Source organism: Panthera leo, chromosome C1 (assembly GCF_018350215.1).
Source record: "Panthera leo isolate Ple1 chromosome C1, P.leo_Ple1_pat1.1, whole genome shotgun sequence".
NCBI classification, from domain to species: Eukaryota; Metazoa; Chordata; class Mammalia; order Carnivora; family Felidae; genus Panthera; species Panthera leo.
In genome coordinates this window covers 41,763,957-41,788,117 of record NC_056686.1, presented here as the reverse complement: position 1 = coordinate 41,788,117, position 24,161 = coordinate 41,763,957, and the positions used below count along the sequence as shown (strand labels likewise).

At 36.9% G+C, this 24,161-nt stretch overlaps 1 protein-coding gene and 1 long non-coding RNA gene across 4 annotated transcripts in view; one reads left to right on the top strand and one right to left on the bottom strand.

The window, feature by feature from the left end:
- The window catches only part of ZFYVE9 (zinc finger FYVE-type containing 9), a 213,482-nt gene that overhangs the window by 37,584 nt on the left and 151,737 nt on the right, over positions 1 to 24,161 (bottom strand). For both annotated transcript variants that reach the window (XM_042951599.1, XM_042951600.1), the window contains exons 11-13: positions 20,194 to 20,418; positions 18,578 to 18,660; positions 8,177 to 8,281 (exon numbers count right to left, since the gene is read on the bottom strand). In XM_042951599.1, the coding sequence (XP_042807533.1) occupies positions 8,177 to 8,281; positions 18,578 to 18,660; positions 20,194 to 20,418 (413 nt within the window). The remainder of the gene's footprint in view (positions 1 to 8,176; positions 8,282 to 18,577; positions 18,661 to 20,193; positions 20,419 to 24,161) is intronic.
- On the top strand, positions 5,881 to 13,149 carry LOC122227240. Of its 2 annotated transcripts, none has more exons than XR_006205932.1 (4): positions 5,881 to 5,955; positions 9,300 to 9,408; positions 9,731 to 9,774; positions 12,576 to 13,149. It is a non-coding gene; the product is annotated as an uncharacterized LOC122227240 (long non-coding RNA). The 2 variants fall into 2 exon arrangements; XR_006205933.1 differs by lacking the exon at positions 5,881 to 5,955 and adding an exon at positions 8,239 to 8,324.

The following is a 24,161-nucleotide window of genomic DNA, read 5'->3' as shown; positions in this document are numbered from 1 at the left end:
TCCAGGCAGCACAGTACTCCTGTGTTTTATCTCAGGTGTGTGTTTCAAAACTCCAAATTTTAGGAACCCACTTGGTGCAGACCCACACTGATCCTCTGGGGGAGGGTTTTGCGGTGCTGTGGCCGGTGCTGGTTTGTCCCGGAAAAGCAGTAGCACAACCACGCAGCAGTTCAGAATGTATGGTAAAGCACTGCAAGAGCTGGCAGCAAGGTCTGCTGCCTCAGCAGGTGTCTCTGTTCCTATGCTAATGAACAGGGAAGTACATTGGTGCTTGCCAGCTCTTTTGTCTCCAGAGAGGCCATGCCACCACACTCCAAGAAGGGGAACTGCTTCTTGCCCTGCAACCCAGGGGATCTTCAAACCACACTGCCAACTCCCGGGCAGCCTTCCCCACAGGAGCACCACTAAGCCCACCAGGCACTACCCTGGCGATGACATGGATTCCTAAAACCAGACTTTGAGCTCCGCTGCTTATGAAAGCTTGTGGTAATTAGCCTCTCTCCCTTTCGCAATGGTTTTGGCGAATAGTTCTTCTTTTGCAATCCCCTGTGTACTGCTTTCACTCTTTCCCTCTCTCTCTCACTCTTCTTTCCATGACCAGGGCTTCCTCCCCTCTGGGGCACCTGCAATTATTTTCTCCCCCGAATCAACTCCCTGTAGCTCCAACCTTTAATGACGTGGCTATTTTTCTACCTCTAGATGTGTAGTTTATTCTCTCAGTCCTCAGATTTCTTGAGTGTTCAGAATGATTTAATATTTTTATCTAGCTGGTTCATGGGAGGAGGCAAGACTAAGGCCCTCTTACTTTTCCACCATCTTAGCTCCTCCTCTGCAATGTGTTACATATTTATGCAACTATCTTCACGAAGGAGGATACTGGTTTGTAATTTTCATTTCTTGTAATCCTCCCCCCCCCCACCCCCCAGGTTTTGTTACTAGTGTAGTGCTTGCCTCACAGAATGAGTTTCCCTCCTCAACTATTTTCTGAGAGTTTTTGTACAGAACTAGTGTTATTTCTTCCTTCGTTGTTTAGAAAAAGTCATAAGTGAAGCCATCTGGACCTGTGCTTTTCTTTGTGGGAAGGTCTGTGACAATAAATTCGATTCCTCCAGTAGATACAGGGCTATTCAGGTTATCTATTTCTTCTTAAGAGTGACATGAAAGTTTGATGCTCAAGGAATTTGTCCATTTTGCCCACGTTGAACATTTACTGGCACAAATATGTTCATAATATATCCTTGTCATTTATTGTCTACAGGACCTGTAGTGATAACCACCTCTCTCACATCTCATTAATGGCATTTTGTGCTTTTGGCTATTTACCTCATCAGTCTGACTATAAGTCTGTCAATGTAACCAATTTCAAGAACTAGCTTGTAGTTTCACTTTTCTTGTTTTGTTTTTTGTTGTTGTTTCCTACTTTATGAATTGCTGGTGTTGTCTTTATTACTTTCTTTCTTCTGTTTACTTTGTATTTTATTTTTCCTTTTCTAATTCCCTAAGGTAGAAGATTAGGTCATTGATTCAAAATGTCTTTCCCGCCCCCCAATATAAAAGTTTAATGCTATCACTTTCTTTCTAACCACTGTGTTAGCTGCATCCCACAAATTTTGATATACCATATTTTCATTTTCAGTCAGCTCAAAATATTTTCTAATTTTCCTTTAGGTTACTTCTTTGACCCATGGATTATTGAAAAGTGTGTATATTTTCCCAAATATTTGGGAATTTTCTAGATATCCTTCTGATACTGATTTCTAAGTTAATACTATTATAGTAAGAGACCATACTTTGTATAATTTGGATCAATTAAAACTTACCAGAACTTCCTTTACAACACAGAATATGGTCTACCTTGTAATGTTCTGTGTTTGCTGGAAAAGAATGTGCACTATGCTGCTCTTGGGTGGAGTGTTCTAAAACACTCAAGTCAGATTGGTTGACAATGTGTTCAAGTGTTCTATATTCTTGATGATTTTCTGTCTATCAGTTATTAAAACAGGGCTACTGAAATCTCCAAATATGGTCATGGATTTGCCCATTTACCCTTGCAGTATTATCAATTCTTGTTTCGTACATTTTGAAACTCTGTTATTAATGCATAAATATCTAGGACTGTTATATATCCTTCTGATGAACTGATCCCTTAATAATTATGAAATATGCCTCTTTATCCCTGGTAATATTTTTTATTCTGAAATACACTTTGATATTACCCTATCCATTCAAACTTTCTTTTGATTAATATTATCATGGTATATAATTTTTTATCCTTTTACATTTAAACTATTTGTGTCATTATATTTCAAGTGGTTTTCTTATTCACAGCATATAGCTGACTCTTGCTTATTTAACCAACCTGACAATCTCTGCCTTTTTAATTGACCATTTCTACTCAAAGTGATTATTGATATGGTTAGATTTATACAATTTTTAAAGTTTATTTATTTTGAGAGCGGGAGAGAGCGAGCATGAGCAGGGGAGGGGCAGAGAGAGAGAGAAAGAGAGGGAAAGAGATGGAGAGAGAGAATCCCAGGGAGGCCCCACACTTCAGCACAGAGCCTGACACAGGGTTCCATCTCATGAACCACGAGATCATGACCTGAGCTGAGATCAAGAGTCAGACACTTAGCTGACAGTCACCCAGGCACCCCTGATATGGTTAGATTTAAATCTAACATCTTCTTTTTTTTTTTTTTTTTGTATTTGTCCCATCTCCTGTTGTTCTTTTTTTCTTCTTTCTCAGTCTTTATATGATTATAGCTCATCTTCTTTGTTGTCTTATTAGCTATACCTCTTTATTTTAGCTTTTCTAGTGGTTGCTTTTGAGTTTATACAACACATCTTTAACTTATAAATCTACTTTTAAGTAATACTATACCCTATCTTTTATCATATAAGAACCTTACATCTGTATACTTTCATTCCCCCTTCCCGGCTTTTGTGGTATTTTTGTCATACATTCTGTTTCCATATATGTTATAAACTTCACAATATGTTTTTCTATTTTTGTTTTAAACAATGATCTTGTAAAGAGATTTTATATTTACCTGCATATTTACCATTTCTGTTGCTCTACACTCCTTTGTGAAGATTCTGATTTCCATTATTTGGTATTCTCCATGAAGGACTTCCTTTAACACTTCTTGTACAATAGGTCTATTGGTAATAGCCTCTTTTAGCTCTTCCATTTCTGAAAAAGCATTTTGCTTTCGAAACATATTTTTACTACTTATAAAATATAAGTTGATGGTTTTTTTCCAGTAATTTAAAGATCCACTGCACTGATTTGTGCCTTGAATTCTTTTGATAAGAAGTCTGCTGTTATTCTTATATTTTTTTCCTCAGTATAAAATGTGCATTTTTCCCCCTCTAGTTGCTTTTAAGATTCTTCTCTTTAGCTTTAGTGTTAAGCAATTTAAGATGATTATAATGTTCCTTAATGTAGTTTTCATCATGTTTTCTGCAACCGGAACTCATTTAGCTTCGTGAACATGTAAATTTATACTTCTCATTAAGTTTATAAAATTTTTGATCACTGAGTCTTCAAATATTTATTTACTCACCTCCCCTCTCCTTTCGTGACTTCAATTACAGAGGCAGGCTGACGAACATCCCACGGCTCAATCATGTGCTGTTCATTTAATTTTTCAGTCTTTCCTCTTTGTGTTTCATTGTGGATAGTTTCTATTGCTGTGTTTTTAAGTTTACTAATTTTAATTTCTTCTTCAGCAGTGTCTAGTCTGCCCTTAATTTCATCCAGTATATTTTTCATTTCATTGTCATTTTCATTTCTTGAAGTCTGACTTGGTTCTTTTTATTTTCCATGTATGTCCTTAACATGTTCATGCCCTGATCCTGTTAAGGCTTTCTTTTAAGCTTGACAGGTAGGATCAGAGCAGCCTGAATTTATGAATAACCTGGAGCAGTAGAGACAATGTGCCTCTAGTTCACTCTAGCTGGTAAGAATACAAATTATGGGGGCACCTGGGTGGCTCAGCTGGTTAAGCATCTGACTTCAGCTCAGGTCATGATCTTGCGGTCCGTGAGTTCGAGCCCCGCGTCAGGCTCTGTGCAGACAGCTCAGAGCCTAGAGCCTATTTCAGATTCTGTGTCTCCCTCTCTCTCTGCCCCTCCCCTGCTCATGCTCTGTCTCTCTCTCTGTCTCAGAAATAAATAAACGTTAAAAAAAAATTTAAAAAAAAAGAATACAAATTATGTCTGGCCCTGTGAGAAGTGTTTTACCCGTACCTTTCCAGTGCTTTTCTCACGTACACACACTGATATACTAGTCAGCTGAAGACACAGTGGGAACCACCAGCATATTTCCAGATTTCTTTTATTTCCAGTAATTTGTTTGCAAATTCTAATCATCATGACCTTCCCCCATTCTCAACTCTGTCTCTTCAACTCAGGGAAACCTCTAGGTTCAGTTTTGGTTTCCCCTACCTGCACTATGGCCTGGAAACACCATACAGTAAAGTAGAGCAATCACAGAGCTCATCTTCTCTGCCCCACTGCCCTTTTTCTTTCTTGTTTTACTTACTTCATTGTGACATCTAGCTATTTAAAGCAAACCAATGTGTTAGTGTCACAAAGCTGCTGTAACAACGTACCATAAACTGGGTGGCTTAAACAACAGAAATATATTGTCCCACAGTCCTGGAGGTTGGAAGTCCAAAATCAAGGTGTTGGCAGAACTGGTTCCATTTGAGGGCTTTACTGTAAAGGGAGGATTTGTTCTACCTTGACTTGTAGGTGCTCATCTTCTCCTTGTCTCTCTACATCATCTTTATGAATGTCTGTGTCCAAACTTCCCCTTCTTATGAGGACATCAGTTATACTGGATTAGGGCTCATTCTAATGGCCTCATTAAATTTGATTGCCTCTATAAAGACCCTAAAATCAGCCCTAAAATCCTATTGATAATTGTTAAATTGATGTCTATAAAAATCAGTTTAGTATAATGGCTAGAGGTGAGGACAGTGGAATCAGACTGCCTGGGTTTGATTATGGTGCTACCACTTCCTAGTTCTTTGTCTTAATATCCTCATCTATTAAAACATCTTTGAACATACTAATTTTACAGAAATAGTGTAGAAATACATAGTGCCTGCTAAATAATATACCTTCACTAAATGTTATAATGTTAAACTTAATATAACTAACAATAAATGTTAGTTAACACAGTAATTAGAAAAAATCTCATCATTAGAACATGAGTAGTTACCTAAACCAACAGAGAGCTTGAATGGCCTTGATGAAGGAGATTAGAGAATTTACATACAAAGACCACTTCATTGATTCCATTTTCCATGATGTCAGAAGTACTATCTTCTAGCTTTTTAAGCTTAAAGTCTTTCCTTAGTGGCCCCCTCTCTCTACATTTTTACATATAGCTGCCAAAGCTCAGTTTTCTAAACCTCACTTTAAGTCACTTCTCTGCTTCAGAATCTATAAAATCTACTTACAGATTGCCATATTAAAATCTAGATTCCTTTGCCTGGTTTCTGAAGACTTTTGAAAACCCAGCAGTGTCTTGGCACAACTTTATCTCCTAGTCTACTTTACACTTGATCTTAGACAGAAGACCGAGAAGTGATCTCTCCTAGTCTACTTTAGCCTCTTCTTTACTGGGCAGGCTATTGTCTTCTATCCTCCTTTCAAGACATGTCCATTCTGGGGGGATTTCCAGCCTTATTTTCTGCAGGCATCTATCACCCTTTTCACTTGTTATTTTCCACCCTTCTCTTTCTAGTGCCTAAATAGCATTCATTGTCCAGTTCAAATCTTTCATTCATTTACACTTATTTACATGAACATTTATAAACATGTCTTCCATAGAACATGCTGTTCTGGCTGTTAAGGATTCAGGATCAACTGGAAGTAAAGGAACATTCCTGACTGCTGCATTTACCAGAGCTCTCCTTTCTCTAAACCTTTAGTAAAATTGCAGTAAGTTTCAGTACCTATTTTTGTATTGTTTTATCTATATTAGTTCTGTTTCATGTCTTCATTCAATAGATATTTTTTGTACAATTATTCTTTACTAGGCAGTCTGCTAATGATACAGTGGTAAACAAGACAGACATAGTTCCTCATGGAAATAAAAGTCTGGTAGAGAAAACAGTGAAGAAGGTTCAATTACAGATGTAATGAGCATTACACAAACAATGTGTAGAATCTAGAGATGTTTAATAACAGGGAGAATTACCCCAGTTGCTTATCTGACAAAATGTCATCTAAGCTGATTCCTGAAAAATGAGTACGAGTTAGATAAGTAATGAATAGGGAAGGTATGCATCAATAAGGAAATAGCTTGTGCAAAGGCTTTAGGGCAAAAGAGAATATAATTGAGAGAATAAGGAAGACTATGGGTATCAACAAAGAATAATAAGTAAGAGGAAAAATGGAATAATGCCATGAATAAAAGAAATGACCTTTTCAACTACAAAGTGAAGCAGAATTATTAGCCACAACATAACTCAAATGTCGAAGAATTGTGAGAGAAAAAAAGTGAGACTTGAAATAAACAAACATAAAATATGACTTGAAATAAAAACTGAATTAGAAGGAAATCAGTCTGCCAAATCAGATAAGAAAAATAAGTGATTTATAGCTGGTAAACTTTATTGAAAACAAACTGTAATAAAGAATAAGAAATACAGTTACTGTTTTTGAAAAAAGATATCTGAACCTGCACAACCATAAACCTAGGGGACAGATAAAGACAGATAATATTAATGGCAGTTGTCATAAATGTCTAGGTGTTACTGAAAAAACTATGGAGGCCTCACAGCTTTTTACAGATGTACCTTTATAAACAAATACAAAACACCATCTTGGAAACACCAAGGATGTTGAGGATGACATCTGATCATCTTACTTCTGGACAATATGCCACAACTTCTTGCCACAAGGCAAGCATAATGTTCTTATTCATCTTTGTATCTCACACCACAGAATATATTTAATGAATGTGAAATAATAAACATTCAAATTTGAGAAATAAATGTTTTTTCAAAGCATCTCTTTTAAGAGTATTTAGGGCACAAATATATAAAAATAGTTCATTTTAAAGATGTGACTCTACCTAACCTAGTCTAATAGTGTTTGATATTCCAAGATAGGACTATCTCACAAATAAAATCTGCTAATTGTATCACAGGTAAAAAAAATAAATAAATAAAGCACACATTCTAGCTACTATTTTCTAGTGTCCAGAAAAAAGTCATTGCACTAAATGCCATAGGTAAAATCGTCACATAGGTTGTTCTCATAATGGTAAGCCCTAAATTAATAAATCCAGTAAGACATTTACGTGATTCTAAGAGAAAGTACAAAATGTTTATCGAATGTACAAATGAATAAGTGGATAAAAGGCTGAACGAAGGGGAAAAAAAGAAAGAAGGAAAAAAATGGAAAAAAAAGAGAGGGAAGGAGGAAATTACTTTATACCAGGAAATAGTGGAAGGAGTAATTGGGAAGTTTCCATCCTGTCTAATAAAACAACAAATTTTAACCATTATTATAACAAACTAAGTTTCAAAATAAGATTTTTCTTTTCTTTTTTTTTTTTTTTAAGATTTTTCTTTTAAACCACAATGATAATACTATTGGACATTTTAGAACGGATTTTAAGAAATTTAAATTTAAGAAAGGCTTCACATGGCAAATAGGCAATGAATAGTTTACATAATTCTGTTAATGTATGTGTAGCATGCAAAATTTCATTTTAGTTACAAAACACAGCTTAATTCAAGACGAAAACATTCATTTGCTTTTGAAACCTTAATTAAAATTCATTTTGGGAGTTAATGGTTAGACGTTAAGTATAGTCCAAAACAAGGTATACTTACAATAAGAGGGGAAAATGAAAAGATCCCACCACTAATATTACAGATATAAAGTTAATTTTATACCTTAATCAAAATGTAAATCTGTCACTGATTATCAAAAGCACAATCAATGATACATCTAATGACTAAGTAAATCACATATATAACATCTTGATTTTCTGTCATGAAATTCCTCATCCTTGATCTAAGTCATACAGTATTATGAGCTGATTTCACTGTCAATTAACTAAAAAATGAAATTTACATATAATAACAATATTTTTCATCTTCAATTATGTATTTAACAATGAAAAACATTCCTTCATGGTAAATCTTACCTCATTGTATCTGTTGCTGGGAATTTTGATACTGGTTTTCCGAACTTCCATATCAACCACCAGACCTTGAACTACTGGCAATGTATACTGGTAATTTCTGAAGTCCTGGGAAAAAGCAGATTGAAATGGAATAAAGAATTCATCAATGGTAAGATCTGACTGATAGTAGTAAAATCAGAACAAAAGGAAAGAATGTGAAAATTAAAAGAACTCATTTATTTAAATAATAAGGAAATGTATAATGAAAACCCTCATGTGTATATTCTAGCTCTCCAATTAGACTATAAACTCTTATAAGGAAGAAGACCAGTTGCATATACCCTCTACGTATTATATTAAACAAATATTTGAATACTTATTCTGCTTTAACACCACTTAACATTTTCTGGATGTTACCTGCCTCCTCCCTCTAAAGTAAGCTCCAAGAAGGTATGGACTCTCACTTGTCTTCTTCTTGTTATATCCCAAATGCCTGGAACAGCCTAGGCACCCAATGAATATTTGTAGGGTAAAACATACATATACACACACCACATCCAGTGTGGCCGAAGCAAAGTGATGAAGAGTGCAAGGAGCTGATGTCAAAGTGACAGCATACAGCTAGATTTCATATGGTCTTGGAGGCCACCACAAACACCTGTGCCTTTACTGTGAGATTTTTGACCTATTTTAACAGATCTCTCCGGCTTCTCCGTAAATAGATGGTAAGGGAACAAGAATAGAAGGAAGGAGATGAGATAAATGTAACAAAAATAATTCAGGCAAGAGACAGTGATAATTTAGACCAAAGTGTTACCAATTCAAAAAGTGGTGAGAAGTTATCAGTTTCTGGGTACATTTTGAAGGGGAAACTGAGAATATTTGTCACGGATTGAATATGGAATGTGGAAAAAAAAGCAAAATCAAAGATGATTATGAATTATATGGACTGGGCAACTACAAGACTGCCATTTACTGAGAGGCAGAACACAGTGGGAAAGGGAAGGTAGCAAGTCAGAAGGCTGCAGGAGAAGAACCAAGAAAGAAAGGTGTCCAAAGAAACTAAGAAATGAAAATGTATAGATACGGGTAAGTTGGATGTAACTGTGTGAAAATTGTCTTCTGATTGCTTCTATTTACTCAGGGAAACTGGGGCTGGGACATCAGCAAAAAGTGAGAAAAGGAGAGGAGACACTGGAAATTTGAGAAAACATGAGAATAGGAATGTGTTATGGACCAGGAAAGATTGTCAGGTAGGTCTAAGAGTTTCCTAATGGTATTGGTCATGAATCTAAAGTGAGACTGGGGGTGCCTGGGTGCTGAGTTGGTTGAGCATCTGACTTCGCCTCAGATCATGATCTTCCGGTTCGTGGGTTCGAGCCCCGTGTTGGGCTCTTTGCTGACAGCTCAGAGCCTGGAGCCTGCTTCCAATTCTGTGTCTCCCTCTCTCTCTCTCTCTCTGCCCCTCTCCTGCTCACATTTTGTTTCTGTCTCTCAAAAATAAATAAATATTAAAAAAAAAATTTAAGTAAGACCAGTAAATAGGTGACTCTTTTTGTCTTCATCCACATGCAGGCCTGGATAAAGTTACGAATGAAGGAAGAAGTAGATCCACACAGGTATGTCGACTGACTTTTGATAAGGGTGTAAAGGCGAGTAAATGAAGAAAGGATAGTCTTTTTAACAAATGGTACTAAAACAATTGGACATATGAACAAAGGGTTTCTAACAATGTCTCACAATCATAAAATTTAACTAAAAATGAACCACAGAACTAAATATAAGGCATAAAAATAAAACCATAAGCCTTCTACAAAGAAACATGGGAGAAAATATTTGTGATGTCATTCTAGTCAATAAGTTCTTAGATATCATATAAAAAGCATGCTCCATAGAAAATTAATAAATTATACTTCAACAAAATGAAATATTTTTGTTCTGTGAAAGACACTGTTAACAGAATAAAAAGAGAGACCATAGACTAGGAGAAAATATAACAAATGATACAAATCTACCAAAGGACTTACATTTAGAATACATGAAAAACTCTCAAAACTCAACAAGAAAACAACAACCATATTTTTAAATGGGCAAAATCTGAGTATTCACTAAAGAAGATATAAAGAGGGCAAATTAGCACATGAAAAATGCTCTGAATCACTCATCTTAAGAAGCATAGAAGTTAAAATCACAAAGGTTAAAACCACTAAACTCCTACTGGAATTGTAAAAATTGAAAACAAAAAAGAAATAAATACTGGGCAAAAAAAGAATTCTTGTATATTACTTGTGAATGTAAACTGCTACAGGCATGTTGGAAAACAATTTCACAGTTCTTTATAACATTAAATGTACAATATGGCAAAACTAAGGTTCACACAAAACTTCATACATGAATGTTTACAGCAGCTTTATTCATAGTCACCAAAAACTAGAAACAACCCACAGATCCATCTACAGGTAAACAGACAAACTGTGGTTCATAATGCAACTGAATACTATATAGCAATAAAGACGAACGAACTACTGATGCTGAAGTTTACCAGAATAAGCCACCCCAAAATATGCCTCTGTTATTCACTGTTTGGCCAGTCTAATTTTTAGGGCCTCAGCCAAAGAACCAAAGATGAGTACAGGAAAAAGATTTTTATTTCCTTAACAATATACGTAACAACAAAGATGAACCGGAAATGCATGATGATGAGTGAAAGAAGCCAGACTGAAACGGCTACGTACTGCATAATTCCAATTATATGATAATCTAAAAAAGCTAAAACTGTAGGGAAAGAGGATCAATGGTTACCAGACATTAGGGGTACACCAGCAAATTTTCTGGAATGATAGAACTCTTCTGTATCCCAATTGCAACAGTGGTAGTAACATAACTCTACATTTGTCAAAACTCTTAGAAGTATACTCCATAAAAGGTGAACTTTACTGTGTATAAATTTAAAAAAGTTTTTTTTTAATTAAGAGGTAGATTTAACCAGGGTTTACATTTTGCTGGGCTAATAAAACAGAGGGTAAGATACAGAAAGGACCTGGAATCATTTAAAATAAAAGTGATTTTAATGATGAAACCAGGGAATCTTAGGAAAGGAGAAAAATAGAGGGAGTGAGAGGTAGTAGAAAAGTGTTGGGATCAATAGATTGGTAAATTCTGTTAAACTAGAGACAGAGAAGGTGGTAAAAGGGTTCAAAACAAGTCTCTTCCATATGTGTTATTTTGGTATGTGGACTCTTTTGAGCTGAAGGCAATTAAGACCCTGCAGGGTCAAGAGAACTTTTGCCCTGTCTTAACTACCTAGAAGAATCTAAATTGGGGGTCTTTCTCAGAATTAAAGTTATTATTAGAGATAAATTTTATCTGAGTGACCCATCTGTATGGTAGGGCATACATCTAATTGCCAAGCAGCTGCTCTTCTTACTGCCCTGTAAATTGCTCTCCTCCCTTTGGTAGCCCCAGGCCCCTATCCCATTCTTCAGCTCAGGAGGAATTTTACCTTTCTGTCTATGAACCCCTCATATATGTGAGGTTTTCATATGTACAAAGTTAGATTTAATTTTCTCCTGTTAATCTGTCTTGTGTCAATTTAATTTTTAGACCAGCTAGAAGAATCTTTGAAAGATAGAGAAAAATTTTCCTCTCTGACAGTGGAGATGGAGAATAAGGTGCTTCGGGAGATATTCCACCAGAAGTTTGTATAAATGAACTGATACAGGCAATAAAAACCATAGGCTTCTGTTACTGGATTACAGGATAAATATCTCCTTTTCTTTCCAAAGCAGATTACAATCGGTAAAAATAAATAAATAAATAAATAAATAAATAAGTAAGTAAGTAAGTAAGTAAGTAATCTTGTCAGGGTGCCTGGGTGGCTCAATTAAGTGTCCGACTTGAGTCATGATCCTACAGCTCATGCGATCAAGCACAGCATCAGGCTTTGCGCTAACAGTGAGGAGCCTGCTTGGGATTTTCCCTCTCTCTCTCTCTGCCCCTCCCCTGCTCATTCTCTCTCTCTCTCTCTCCCTCCCTCCCAATAAGTAAACTTAAAAAAAAAATTATCTCGTCAAAAATGTGACTAAAAACTAAAGTTACCAGGAGTGACAAAGTGATGGGGACTGAAGTAGAAGGAGGGAAATGGAGAGGGAGAAAGAGACAGAGAGACAGAGAGACAGAGAGAGAGAGAGAGAGAGAGAGAGAGAGAGAGGGAGGGAGGGAAAGGAAGATAAAGCGGGAGAGGGCGATCTTATAGATTAAAATATAATTTTAAAATTTTCACTTCTGGGAGTGCCTAGCTGGCTCAGTTGGTAGAGCATGTGACTCTTGATCTCTGGTCATGAGTTCAAGCCCAACACTGGGGATAGAGATTACTTAAGAAAATAAAAAATAAATTAAAAAAATAAAATTTCCATTTCAGGACAAAATAGAGAAAAGGGGACTGAATTTACCTTCCTGCCTGAAACAACCCAAAACTACACAGAACATATGAAACAATGATTTTCAAGACACTGAACCTCAGACAACAAAGGACAGTGATCCTTAAAAGGCAGGAAGCAAACAAGATGAGCTCTGTGATTGTACAGGTTATGCCTCTAGAGAGTTTACAAGCTCAGGTGCAGGAAGGGAGAACCCAGGCAGAGACTGACAGATTTCCTGAGTTGAGGAAACAAAACTAAGACTCCAGGAAAACCACTGTAGCTATACTTCACAGGACAGAGCATCAGAGAGGAAAAAACTGCAAAGAACTCCAAAGATTTGCAGAGGGTCTCACTCCAGAATTCAGAAAAGTTCTGATTAGCAAATGTGTCTGAGGAAACTTGTTGAGGCCGGTGAAAAAACTATTTGAAATGATTATCAGGAACACTGTCTGGTACACAGGTCTGGGAATAGTGCCTACTCCTAAAAACCACAGAGGAAAACCTCATATTCCATGAGCATTAGGTAGAGTATTACTGTATAATAAACAATTTCACTGGACTTTGCTCCTGGTTCCTGAGAGGTAGCCTCTAAACCCTTGGAATTTCGAGTGATAGGAGTGTCTGTTATTCAGTGGTGGATCCCTGATAGTCTATGTTAATTTAGTGAATCATAATAGGTCCCTAGATAGTTTATCCTAACAAGATGACCCAAGGTGGGAGCTAGCCATCCTACAAAGATCAGCCATGTGATAAGAGGATGGGGCTTTGAGGCACATGATATCAGGGGGCTCAAGACTGAGTTCAATCACATGACCAATGACTCAATCATCATGCCTAATAAGGAAACTCCAATAAAAACTCAGGACAAAGCTCCAGTGTTTATTCTGTGCATATTGTTATATATCAACATACCAGCAGGGTGACATGTCCCAGAGGGCACAGAAGCTTCTTGGGTGGGGCCCTCCCAGACTTTGTACTCTGTGACTCTTCTCTCCACTGGCCCTGATTTGTATTTCCTTTACTACAATAAAACTGTAATCTATACTATATAGTATAGTATATATACTTTGCTGAGTTCTGTGAATAATTCTAGTGAATTATCAAAACTGAGAGAGTAGTGGGAATGCTAACATTTGTATCCAGTTAGTCAGAAGTATGCGTAGCCTGGGACTTGACCCTGGTGTCTGAAGTAACAACAGTCTGGTAAAGAAATGTGCCTTTAATCTGTGAAGTTTGGCCTAATTCCAAATAGGGCCCAAAGTCATTACAAGTACTCTGAAGGGTCTTGCCTTAGTGCTGAGGAATAATCAGCACTACAGTAAACAAGACTTTGGTTCCACTTTACAAATCTTAAAAATCAAGACTTGCAAGAATCAAACTATTTCTAGGTAAATTAACTGCCTTACTTGTAACAGAACTCAAGTTTACAGGAATACAAAAATACTCACCATGCATCAAGGTAAAATCATAATATTTGGCTTCCAATAAAAAATTTAAAAATATCGGGGCACCTGGGTGGCTCAGTCAGTTAAGTGTCCAATTCTTGGTTTTGGCTTGGGTCATGCTCATACTGTTTGTGAGTTCCAGTCCCACATTGGGCTCTGTGCTGATGGTGTGGGTCCTGCTTGGGATTCCCTGTCTCCCTTTCTCTCTGCCCCTCCCTGCTCATTTTCTCTCTCAAAAATAAACAAATAATTCCCTGCTCATGGGTTGGAAGAATAAATACTGTCAAAATGTCAATACTACCCAAAGCTATCTACACATTCAATGCAATCCCAATCAAAATTGCACCAGCATTCTTCTCGAAACTAGAACAAGCAATCCTAAAATTCATATGGAACCACAAAAGGCCCCGAATAGCCAAAGTAATTTTGAAGAAGACCAAAGCAGGAGGCATCACAATCCCAGACTTAACCTCTACTACAAAGCTGTCATCATCAAGACAGCATGGTATTGGCACAAAAACAGACACATAGACCAATGGAATAGAATAGAAACCCCAGAAACAGACCCACAAATGTATGGCCAACTCATCTTTGACAAAGCAGGAAAGAACATCCAATGGAAAAAAGACAGTCTCTTTAACAAATGGTGCTGGGAGAACTGGACAGCAACATGCAGAAGGTTGAAACTAGACCACTTTCTCACACCATTCACAAAAATAAACTCAAAATGGATAAAGGACCTGAATGTGAGACAGGAAACCATCAAAACCCTAGAGGAGAAAGCAGGAAAAGACCTCTCTGACCTCAGGCGTAGCAATCTCTTACTCGACACATCCCCAAAGGCAAGGGAATTAAAAGCAAAAATGAATTACTGGGACCTTATGAAGATAAAAAGCTTCTGCACAGCAAAGGAAACAACCAACAAAACTAAAAGGCAACCAACGGAATGGGAAAAAATATTTGCAAATGACATATCGGACAAAGGGCTAGTATCCAAAATCTATAAAGAGCTCACCAAACTCCACACCCGAAAAACAAATAATCCAGTGAAGAAATGGGCAGAAAACATGAATAGACACTTCTCTAAAGAAGACATCCGGATGGCCAACAGGCACATGAAAAGATGTTCAACGTCGCTCCTCATCAAGGAAATACAAATCAAAACCACATTCAGATATCACCTCACGCCAGTCAGAGTGGCCAAAATGAACAAATCAGGAGACTATAGATGCTGGAGAGGATGTGGAGAAACGGGAACCCTCTTGCACTGTTGGTGGGAATGCAAATTGGTGCAGCCGCTCTGGAAAACAGTGTGGAGGTTCCTCAGAAAATTAAAAATAGACCTACCCTATGACCCAGCAATAGCACTGCTAGGAATTTATCCAAGGGATACAGGAGTACTGATGCATAGGGGTACTTGTACCCCAATGTTTATAGCAGCACTCTCAACAATAGCCAAATGATGGAAAGCCTAAATGTCCATCGACTGATGAATGGATAAAGAAAGTGTGGTTTATATACACAATGGAATACTACGTGGCAATGAGAAAGAATGAAATATGGCCTTTTGTAGCAATGTGGATGGAACTGGAGAGTGTGATGCTAAGTGAAATAAGCCATACAGAGAAAGACAGATACCATATGGTTTCACTCTTATGTGGATCCTGAGAAACTTAACATAAACCCATGGGGGAGGGGAAGAAAAAAAAAAAAAAAGAGGTTAGAGTGGGAGAGAGCCAAAGCATAAGAGACTATTAAAAACTGAGAACAAACTGAGGGTTGATGGGGGGTGTGAGGGAGGGGAGGGTGGGTGATGGGTATTGAGGAGGGCACCTTTTGGGATGAGCACTGGGTGTTGTATGGAAACCAATTTGACAATAAATTTCATATATTGGAAAAAAAATAAAATAAAAAATAAAAAATAAATAAACATTAAAAAATGTTTAAGGGGCACCTAGATGGCTCAGTTGGTTAAGCATCCAACTTTGGCTCAGATCATGATCTCATGGTTTGTGAGCTTGAGACCCACATCAGGCTCTGAATCAGCTCAGAGCCCACTTCAGATTCTGTGTCTCCCCCTCTCTTTGCCCTTCCCCTGCTCACGCTTGCTGTCTCTCTCTCTCAAAATAAACATTAAAAAAAAAATTTTTTTTAAATACCAAGCATGCAAAAGCAGGAAAATACAACTCAAAATAAGAGGGAGAGGGTGCCTGGGTGGCTCAGCTGGTTAAGCATCCAACTCTTGATCTTGGCTCAGGTCATGATCTCAGCTCAGGTCGTGATCTCACACTTTGTGAGATGGAGCCCTGCGATGGGCTCTGTGCTGACAGCACAGAACCTGCTTGGGATTCTCTTTCTCCATGTCTCTCCGCCCCTCCTCCACTTGCACATGTGCTCACGCTCTCTCACTCTCTCTCTAAAATAAATAAATAAACTTAAAAAAAAAAAAAAAAAAAAAAAGAGGGAGAATTAATCAATGGAAACTGAGCCAGAACTGATAGAGATGTTAGAATTACCAACAAGGACACTATAGTAGTTACTATATATTCCAGATATTCAAAAAATTAAGTACAAGGAGGATATAGAAAAAGACCTAAGTCAAATTTCTAGAGATGAAAATGACAATGTTTGACATAACCCCCCAAAAAAGATGTACTTGACAGTTTTAACAATGCAAAATAAGATTGTTGAACAATAATAACTGTCCAAAATGAAACACAGAGGGAAAAAAAGGAGTATTAGTGAGCTGTGAAATAATTTCAAGAGCCTAATATGTCTATAACACAGAGTCCTTGAAGGAGAAGAGGGAGAGGAAAGAAAATGTTCTTTGATGAAAATTATAAACTCACAAAAATAAGAAGCTCAACGAACTCCAAGTATAAGAAACATGGGGAAAAAAAAAAACAACAACACTATATCAAGGTACATAATCAAAGTGCTCAAAACCAGTGATAAAAAGAAACACCTTAGAGCAACCAGAGAAGGAAAAAGCATTATATACAGAGGAACAAAGAGGGAAAATAAAGTCCTCGTCTGAAAGAATGCAAACCAGAAGAAACAGTAGAGCGAGTATTATTCATCTTTAAGGCACTCAAAGAATACAACTATCAACCTAGAATTCTACATCCAGCAAAAATATCTTTCAAATATGAAGGTAAAATAAAGATGTTAGAAATATAAATGCTGAATTCCTCACCAGCAGACCCACACTACAAGAAATGTTACAGGAAATCTTTCAGGCAGAAGGGAAATGACACCAGATGGAAATACAGATTTATACAAAGAAATGAAGATCACTGGAAATGGCAACTACATAAGTAAAGCTACAAGAGCTTTTCTTATTATTTAAATCTCTTTAAAAGATAACTGAAACTACAACTACAACGGCAAGACAGAGTGAGGAAATAAATCCAGTCCCAAAAAGCAAGTAAAAAGCTGGGTAAATGGTTTTTTTTTTTTTTTAAGTTTACTTATTTATTTTGAGAAAGAGAGAATGAGTGGGGAATAAGCAGAGAGAGGAGAGAGAATCCCAAGTAGGTTCTGCACTGTCAGTGAGGAGATCATGACCTGAGCCAAAATCAAGAGTTGGATGCTTAACTGACTGAGCCATCAAGGTGCCCCTGGGTAAATGGTTTTTTAAAACACAATCATTACAATGCTCTGGAATTAGAACAAAAGCATGTAACACACTGAGATGTGTTTCTTCATGAAAACTACCGAACTTCAAGCAAGAACAGTAGAGCTGAGTCTGTGATCTTCTTGCTTGGGCCTGTGCCCTAGCCTTCTTAGGTAGTTTAAGGTAGTCTATGAAATAAGCTCTGCTACTTGAAGGATCTTACTTGATTTGGAGTGGTGTCAGCTACAGTGGTAATTTCAATGGTTAGTGAAAAGGGAGGGCCAGCAGCTCAGTTAGCCTGAGGTTTGAGGTAAGTAATGAGCAGGCACATTAGCCAAAGATTTAATGAGGAGTTCTGGGAGGTGAGATAGCCATAGAGAGCTTCATAAACTCTCCAAATACCCAGAATTGTCCTTAGTCGATGCACACATACAGCAGAGCCTGTGCATGTGCAAAGGAATATGGGAGATCCTAGCAGAAAGGAAACAAAGTATGAATCCCAGTCCATACATAGATTTATCATAAAAGAATGAATGACTTACTGGCTTGAGATATTTGAACACAATCTCTGACCAATCTTGGGCTAAACAATAAGCTACACAGACAAAGAGGACACCTCTATGATGGCAAGCTTAAAATAAAAACAAAATAGAATGCTAGGTGCTTTAATTGTACATTACCTCTAGTCCTCACAATAATCCTGCAAGGTCACTTAGATAGTAAGTGTATATACAATCAAGGGCTGAAATCCTGTACTGTTTCACTCAAAAGCTCCATATATTTTCCAAAGAATATATGTATGTTTTTCGTTTCCTACAGCATAAATCTTCACCTGCCTGAAGCAGCAGAGGTATGGCTGTTAACAAAAAATGAAATCCTTCTCTTCCTTCTCCTGTACAAATCCCAGTAAGAAAAAAGTAGATAAAAATTCCCAACTTACTGCAAGAAGATTCATGATGGTATGTCCCGTCTCTCCAAACAATGGCTTCCGAAATCTGACACTGAACAGTGGGCATGGATAAACTATGGAAATGAAAAATAATCAGACTAAACTTGACAGCTTAAAATTTTGGCAAAAGAGGTATCAAAGTTCATAAAGTTTTCAAAATGTAACTGTAATAAAGCATATGAAATTTAGGGCTCAAAAGTATTTAGCATGGTAGCATCACAGACAAATTCTGAGCCTTCTACAATAAATACCAAAGTAAATATTCTGATGACCAGATAAGCTTTTTGATGCAGCTTTCTCCAAAAAGAACTATAACATCTTAGGAAGCACTCTTCTTCAAACTGGATTAATATGATCCAGGAAACAAACCTCTTCTAATTCCTCTGTATTTATTCTTATACTTCTCCCAACCAGGATCCTCCTTAGAAAAGCCAAACATGAGGTGGCCTATTAACTCGCTTACTTATTCCTTGAACTTTATGGAGTGAACTACCTATATAAGACAGGAAGATATACAAGTTCTTTCCTCTGGATACAACCCACTCCTTTCCCTACTTCATCTGGATAATTCAAATGCCTCTTTCACAATTCAGTCCAGAAACACTTTGTTCTAAGAAATATTTCTTATCCAACTCCTTCATTCTTGGTGAAGTTAGAGTCCATCTTCAAGCTCCAAAAGAACTTTGTTAACTTTGAGCATGTGTTTTAACACAATATACTACTATAATCATGATTTCTGTATGTCTTTCTTACAAAGGTTTCTAAGAGCCTGTAACATATCTTAGCTATTTCTGAATTCACAGGATTTGTTATAAATGGTAGGCCTTTATTAAATTCTTATTGAATGAGCAAGGGAAAGAATGAAGTTGACTTGCTGAAAACATAAAATATACTGTTTTATAGTTTACAAAATAAGTTTTCATTATCGTTTTTGATCCTCTTAACAACCTTACATACTTACAGCTCGAGTCACTTGCCCAAAGTTACAGAGCTGGTAATTCACAGAGTTAAGAATCTTACTCAAATGGTCTGATTCCTAGACCTTGCAAGTTTGATTAGGTGAAGGTGTAAGGTTTAAAAAAAAGCTTGCATTTAGGCCTTAATGTCTTAAAACTCCCAACTTAGTTGTACTGCTACCACCATGAGCAAAAAAGCTCTTCTACTGCTCACTTTACCTAAAGTGATCTCTATACCATTAGTTTCCAGTATGTGTTACGTTATGCAAAATACAATTTGTCATACTATTTTCCAATAAAATTACCAAAAAATGTTCACTATAGATACTCTAAAAAGTCACTTGTTAAATTCCAATTCATTTTTTCTGAAGATGAGCATATATTTATCAATGAACTATATAAAACCAGTAAGTCTACAAGGTAATAAATAATCACTAATTTCCTCAGTAGAGATTTTTAGTCCTTCACATTAGAGTCAAAATAAGTAAACACAATGGCCAAATTTAGCTTAGCTGTGTCAAAAGATTTCTGCTGAACTATATCACTGGGGGAGGGGGGTTGCAGGCAGGGGGGGAATCTGAATATTTCAGGTCTTTATTTAGTCATCATGTCTTGGTCATATGGTGTAAAAGAAGCTATTTTACTACTTACGCCGATATTCAGCTCCAAGTCTCAACATTAGTCGGATGGGAAACACTTTAGCCCAAGGAGTTTCCCATTTCTGGATGAGAATCCCAAACAAGTAAGGTGGGGTTGGGAGTACCAGGTCTTGCAGTGACTGGTAGGTAGATGTCACATATAAGAATCCACCATGTTCTTTGCTGCCAAGGAAACTCTGACTGAAGAAGGAATGTCCCAAGTTGCCCACAACATTTCCTAAAACAAAAAAGCTCATTAATTACTCCTCATCAATAAATCGATTATATTTTTTATAATCATTATTACTTAACACTGGGCCACACACTACCAAACACTAATTCCCAAACTTTCACTAAACATGAAAGACCCATGTTTACAAAGTTTTTAAAATAAATGATATTTATTAAATGAAAATTTGTTTTCCAATTTTATAAGGGCCTCTGGTGAGCATAAAATAGCTTATATTATCACACTGTAGAAGTCTGTCTAGCTAAAAGTAAAAAATATTAATGTCTTCCTTAGATTGTACAGCTTTACTGTATGAACTGTATATATGAGACCTTTAGAGGTCTCAGGATAAGAATTATTGCCTCAAAAGTCATGAAAAAAATGTTAAGACTAGGTACCTGCTCTCACAGAGCTTACAATCTCATTGGGTGAATAAAGTCCATTCATGAACACAATGAATTAAGATAATAAGTACAGTTTTGTATGAGACATTAAAGGAAGAAAATCTATGGAGAAGGTAAGATTCATGCTTTGTACTTCTGGGTGAGACAAATATGAAACGTAACTTAGGGCTTATTTAAATTCATATTAGTTTTTTTGTCTACTAAGCACCTTCTAATTCAAACATTTTTTAATGAAACAGTGACAAATCAGCTTTCATTAAGGAGACATTCTCCTCAGTTTAGAATTACAAAAAAGCAAAAAAGCTTCCCAACAGGAGCTGTTCCATAATGGAATAGTAGACATGTTCCCTAGATATGTACAAGCTCCCTCTGATATCTCTGAAAGAAATAACAGCAAATACAGAGATCCTCACCAGAAAACTTAATGCTTCCTTTCCTTGAAAACTACTGTCTACTCATGCAACAGTTCAGTGATGGGTCACAGAATCCTTGAGTGAAGTAGGAAGCTATGTTGACAGCAGGGTCCGCAGGTGAAGGGAACACCTCCCCACAAAACTCACAGAAGCCTTGTGGCTGAGAGCCATGTTCACCTGCACATTATCATCTGCCAAATATATTTAGGGGCAGTACTCTTGCCCGAGGATTAACCAAATCTGGCTGCACGTTTGAGCTGCTGGGCCAGATCTATAAAAACAAAAAAATCCCCGTATCAAGGAAGGAGTATGTACTCTGGAAAAAAAAAAAAAATTCACAGATTGTGGAGTCACAGAAATATGGGTTTGAATACTAGTTCAATTACTATTATGTGATTTGGGGGCAAGTTATTTGACTTCTGTGAGCTTCAACGTCTGTGTAAAATGGGGGATTATAAATTTCAGACCTGTTGTGAAGAATAAATGATGGAATATATGTAAAATGCCTAACAGTACATGGTACTGTGTTCTCAAAAAATTATAACTATTATTGTTATAATGCACATATACATATAATGATTAGCCAAACATTACAGAATTTTCTTTGCTTTATCAAAAATTTTAGAATAAGGTTTGTATAAATTTTCATCTTTTAACTTGGAGTAGGGGAAGAATGGGAGATAAAAGAGATGGAAGTTTTTTTTTTCTGCCCACAATGGAGAGTACACAATAGCATTCCTCTAAAGTTCTAATGAGAGTATAATGTTTGTTTCGTAAGACTGCCCTAGTGCATACAACTCAAAGGTGACAACTATGTTGGCTTGGCCCACAAGGCATTCATTCATTATTCCTTTGGCATTTCTTTTTTTTTTTTTTTTTAATGTTTTTATTTATTTTTGAAGGAGAGAGAGACACAGCATGAGTGGGGGAGGAGCAGAGAGAGAGGGAGACATAGAATTTGAAGCAGGCTCTAAGCTGTTAGCACAGAGCCCGACGTGGGGCTTGAACTCATGAACTGTGAGATCATGACCTGAGCAGAGGTCGGACGCTTAACCGCCTGAGCCACCCAGGCGCCCCAGCATTTCTTTATTAGAGACTGGAATCTATTACTGGTTATTTTTCCACAGATATTTATTCCCTTTTTGCTTCTACGACCTAACAACCTACTCCTCCTCATCCCATATCCCAATCAAATTCAGATTCGTCACTATGCTCCTTTATATTATAAAATATTTGTTATCCTTTAAGCATCTACTTTCTTTAAAAAAATTTTTTTTAACGTAAATCTCTATCAATCCTAATGAGTGATTTAATTTAGACTCTCATTTACCATCTCATCTAAAAACAAGTAGCATTTCACAGGTGTTAATACCGACAAAAATAAAACACTGGGTATGAGAATTCGACAAAGATAAGCTTTCACTGAAAACTTAATCCGGGGCTCTTGAACTCATAAAGCCTGTTATATGTTTGTTTACACAGGTACTTCTCTATGGGAACATTCAATACAATGAATCCACTGAATTAATTCTATACACCCCAAGACCACTGAAGAATCCATATAAATAAAATAGATACCAATTCATGCTTCTGTGTTTAAATGACCTGGCAAGGATGTCAAAGGTTTTGTACCAATAGTTTACAAGGCAATTTTACATGGCCTTAACCAGATAATCATCAGATCAGTGCCACTAGGTTAACAGAGCAGGTATCATTTCCCTGAACTTTGGGATTTTCATTTTACACATGAAGAAACTGAAGCTTAGGAGTGGAAGTGAAGTGACTTGCAATATCATAACTGTCTTTAAAAGTATATAGTAATTTCCAATTTTCCATCTTAATCTGTAATTTAAACTTTGTTTTTCAAAGTGCTTGCAAAGAACTATCCTTAAATTCAATTCAAAAACAACTTAAATATCTATGCAACAACAGCTTCCTTTTGTTTCAAAGCATATTTATCAATCCTCACAACTAACTCAAATGGAGTCTTAAAGAAAGAACTATGAGGAAAAGGAACCCCATCCTTCCCAGCCCCCACCAATTTTAAAAACAAGGGCCTTCCCCTCACACCCCTCTCCCCTCCCTTTTCTTTTTAATCAGGAACCAGCCAACGGCCAGGGCCTCACTGGGGCAGGGACACCCTGGGATGAGTTTCTCTGGGGCTTTATTTTGTTTTGTAGATGGTTTTTTCTCCCACAGTGGGGCTGTGGAGGGGTGGGGGCTTTACAGTCCTGCCCCGTCTCACTGCACTCTCTTCCCAACCCTACCCCTATTTTCGGTGATTTTTGTGTGAGAATATTAATATTAAAAATAAAATCAGAGAGGAGCGCCTGAGTGACTCAGTCGGTTGAGCGTCCAGCTTCAGCTCAGGTCATGATCTCACAGTTTGTGTGTTCAAGCCTGTGTCAGGCTCTGTGCTGACAGCTCGGAGCCTGTAGCCTGCTTGGATTCTGTGTCTCCCTCTCTGCCCCTTCCCCACCTGCAATTGTTTCTCTCTCTCTCAAAAATAAACATTTAAAAAAACTTTTAATAAAAAGATAAAATCAGAGAAAAAAATTCCGAACAAATGCCTCCCTTATTTTAAGAAATATTAATATTCATGAATATTAACATAACTAAACATCAAAAGAATTTAAATAGTCCCTTGGTGTTGTTTGTAATACAGTAAACCAAAATTAAGCATGAGTACTTCATTAAAGGTCATTTCCTCAGTTTAGAGCATCTGTGAGATTTACTATGTAACTTCAAAAAGTTCAAGAGGCAGTTTATTGCTTTTATAAAACATGGGATTTAGAGATATAGCTGAATTCAAACCTGAGTTCAGCCATTTATCATGTATTTGATCTTTGGCAAGTTACTTATGCCCTCAGTGCCTCTCAGTTTCCTCATATGTAAAACTGGGACAAGAACAAGAAGAATCTCACAGAGTTCTAGT